Here is a 3,490-nt window from a genome sequence, read left to right on the forward strand (position 1 = left end):
GTTAGAGTTGGAAATGTTACCTAGCATCACTCACCTCAGCCCCTTTATTTTACAGATGATGAAACTGAGTTCAAGAAGGAAGTCAGGTTGTAGAAGGGATGGGAGAAAAATTTAAGTTCTCATAGACTTAGGGCTAGGATCTGATGAGAGCTCTTCTGATTCCAAGTGCTGTGTTCTTTTTGCCCTTCCACAAACCATCAAAAGTGAACATGGCATGAACAATGATCTACAAATACCAGTCATATAGATTTTTTTTTTTTTTTGCCACATTGCTTTAATGCAACCATGTTTAGATTCTGCAGGAAAAATCTCTCCTGGCTTGTCCTTACTTTATCATATGCTCTCAGAGCTCAAGCTCTGTGACCACTTCCATCTACTCCCTGAGCTGTGCTACAACAGCTGGATACCTCTAGGGTTTCTACATTATCTTTTCTCTCGTGGAGGAAAAGATGAATATGATTCGATAAAACGCAATAGCATGAGGCTAAACATAAGAGACTAGTAATGAGACTGATAGCATTGCATACAGAAGGTAATCAAAGGGGTAAAGAAAATAAAGATCATCGGAAATTGCCTGTGTTTTGGGGGACTCCATGGGCAGGAGTAACAAACTGTGAGGGAAAAATCAGTGAGTTCATTTCAATTTCTTCCTTCTTCTCTCATGTTATTCTAGGCATTCCCAGTCTGCCTCTCATAACCTTTCTGATTCAGCAGAAGATTTTGCTTAATATTCTCTTATTAAAATGGAGGGAATTTAAAAAAGACTAGGGAGTTAGAAACAGTGCTTTGTAGCAATGAGTTACTGCCTATATTCTGTAACTATACTTTAAGGGTTATATTAGACATGTTTTGGCTGTTTGAAGGAAGGCAACGTTTTTTCTTTATGATATGAAAGTGATGCAGTCAGTGACACTCCAAAAGTTGATTTTCTTTTTACTCTCTTTTCCAGGTAAAATTAGTGTCACCTCTGCTTGCAGAGGCAATGGATGGCGCCAACCAATCTGTGGTATCTGAGTTTGTGTTCCTGGGACTCTCCAATTCATGGGAGATCCAGCTACTTCTTTTCTTCTTTTCCTCTGTGTTCTACATGGCAAGCCTAATGGGAAACCTCCTCATTGTCTTCTCTGTGAGCACTGACCCTAACTTGCACTCTCCTATGTACTTCTTGCTGGCCAACCTCTCCTTTCTCGATGTGGGGGTTTGCTCTATTGCAGCCCCCAAAATGATTTATGACCTTTTCAGAAAACGCAAAGCCATCTCTTTTGGGGGTTGTATATCTCAGATCTTCTTTATTCATGCTATTGGGGGCACAGAAATGGTGCTGCTCATTGCCATGGCCTTTGACAGATATGTTGCTATATGTAAGCCTCTCCACTACCTGACCATTATGAACCCACGAATGTGCGTTTTCATTTTGGCTGCAGCCTGGGTCCTTGGCCTCATCCACTCAGTGGCCCAGTTAGCTTTTGTTGTAGACTTACCCTTCTGTGGACCTAATGTATTGGACAGCTTTTACTGTGACCTCCCACAGCTCATTAAACTTGCCTGCACAGAGACCAATAGACTGGAGTTCATGGTCACAGCCAATAGTGGACTTATCTCTGTGGGTTCCTTCTTTATACTGATAATTTCTTATATCATCATTCTGGTCACAGTTTGGAAACACTCTTCAGGTGGGTTATCCAAAGCCTTCTCTACTTTGTCAGCTCATGTCACTGTGGTGGTTTTATTCTTTGGGCCATTAATCTTCTTCTATACCTGGCCCTTCCCCTCATCACACTTGGACAAATTTCTTGCTATCTTTGATGCAGTGCTCACTCCTTTTCTGAATCCGGTCATCTACACATTCAGGAACAAGGAAATGAGGGCAGCAATGAAGAAACTCTGTCATCATCTTGTGAGTTACAGGAAGATGTCTTAAATACTCTAAAGATTAAAAAAATTTTAACTACACATTCAATGACAACAGAAAAAAAATTGAAATTTTAGCTCTCTATAAATTTTATGTACTAGGTTACATTTAGGCATTTACCATGTCATTGTGTATCTCTAGTACCCTAATTAATAATGATTAAGGGAGCTAACAGTGGCATTTCTGTATTTCAGGCCCTGTGCTGGATGCTTTATAGAAATTATTTAATATTTATGAAAACTATGTAGTGAATATTTTTATCTTGACTTTTTTTGTAGTAATGGTGGGGGGGTATAAATTAAACTCTTCCTGTTCATTCTTCTTTAATTACTGTGGAAAATGTCTCAAACCAAAGCTATCACCTTAATCCACCACTTTCAATAGTCTTACCCCTCAAAAGGTGCCAAACAAAGAATGTGTTCAAATACTTAGTGTTGGAAGTTAACATGTTGTTTATTTTCACTGTGATACTTTCCTTGCTTTGAACTGGTTAATGTCTTTTACTGAAACTACCTACCAAACTGCCATAATACCAGTTGGTTTGATTTTTTTCCTCTAAGATATCTGCTTCCTATTGCTCCATTCCTTTGGTTACCTAGAGCTGTTGATTATATATGGAATTATGAAACTTTAGAACTAGAATTTGAGATGATTTGTTCCAACCTTTGTTAAGAATAAATGATAGATCCATGCCGAGAATCAAATCTCCACACTTTCCCTCCCAACTTTATTGAGGAATAATTGTCAAATAGAATTGTATATATTTAAAGTGTACAATGTGATAATATCATATACATATATACTGTGAAGTTATTACCAAGGTCAAGATAATAAACATAAACTATGAAAAAGTTACATTAATGCCTACTTATTTTAAAGAGTCTTTAAAAATTCCACATGTATACTCATATTCCAGTAATTTAGCAATTTTTGGTAGACCTTTGTGATGAATCTATCTTCTTAAGCCACTAACAGATTTCAAACTTCTTTTTTTTTTGTTTACCTATTTTTTAAAAAGTTATTTTAATTCCAGTTAGTTAACATACAGTATTATATTCAGGCTTCAGACTTCATTTAGGAAGGGATTTCATTCTTCTATATTCATTTTTCTTCTGATGTTATCTTGGACTTATTTAAAATTGTCATTCATTTGTAAAATATTTTTTTATTAGGACAATTACAGGCTAAGACATTAGCTTAACCAAGTGAGAGGTATTTCTTTTTAGCAAAATAAGCCTTTGGTTGATGATTGTTGTATGTATAAAACTGTTCCTTTTTTCCTCTTCTGCTTGATAAGCTTTGTTTATACTTCTCTTTCTCCCGGTGACCTCATAGAGTGCTCCTCTGGATATCAGTTCTATAAATATTATGTGATTCTTGCCTTTATATTTGACAAATGGAAACTTAGATGTGCATTCACTCCAAATAAAATTCAGTACAGCTTTATTATTACTGTGCCATTTTCAAGCCTGGTAGAAACTGTCATAGCTCCTTTCTCATCCAACAGCATTCTTATTGGCTTTTTAAAGCCCATTCATTGTTTTTGTCCAACCATCATCACCTCCACTATTACCAACA

At 36.6% G+C, this 3,490-nt stretch overlaps 1 protein-coding gene across 1 annotated transcript; it reads left to right on the forward strand.

Annotated features, from left to right (window-relative positions):
* The first annotated feature begins 982 nt into the window (after positions 1-982).
* Positions 983-1,921, forward strand: LOC120221088 (olfactory receptor 4F3/4F16/4F29-like). Its single transcript, XM_039218346.1, has one exon. The coding sequence runs from the start codon at positions 983-985 to the stop codon at positions 1,919-1,921; it is 939 nt and encodes a 312-aa protein (XP_039074277.1).
* The last annotated feature ends 1,569 nt before the right edge of the window (positions 1,922-3,490 follow it).

The sequence above is a fragment of the Hyaena hyaena genome, unplaced genomic scaffold (assembly GCF_003009895.1).
Source record: "Hyaena hyaena isolate Hyena2069 unplaced genomic scaffold, ASM300989v1 scaffold_756, whole genome shotgun sequence".
Classification (NCBI taxonomy): Eukaryota; Metazoa; Chordata; class Mammalia; order Carnivora; family Hyaenidae; genus Hyaena; species Hyaena hyaena.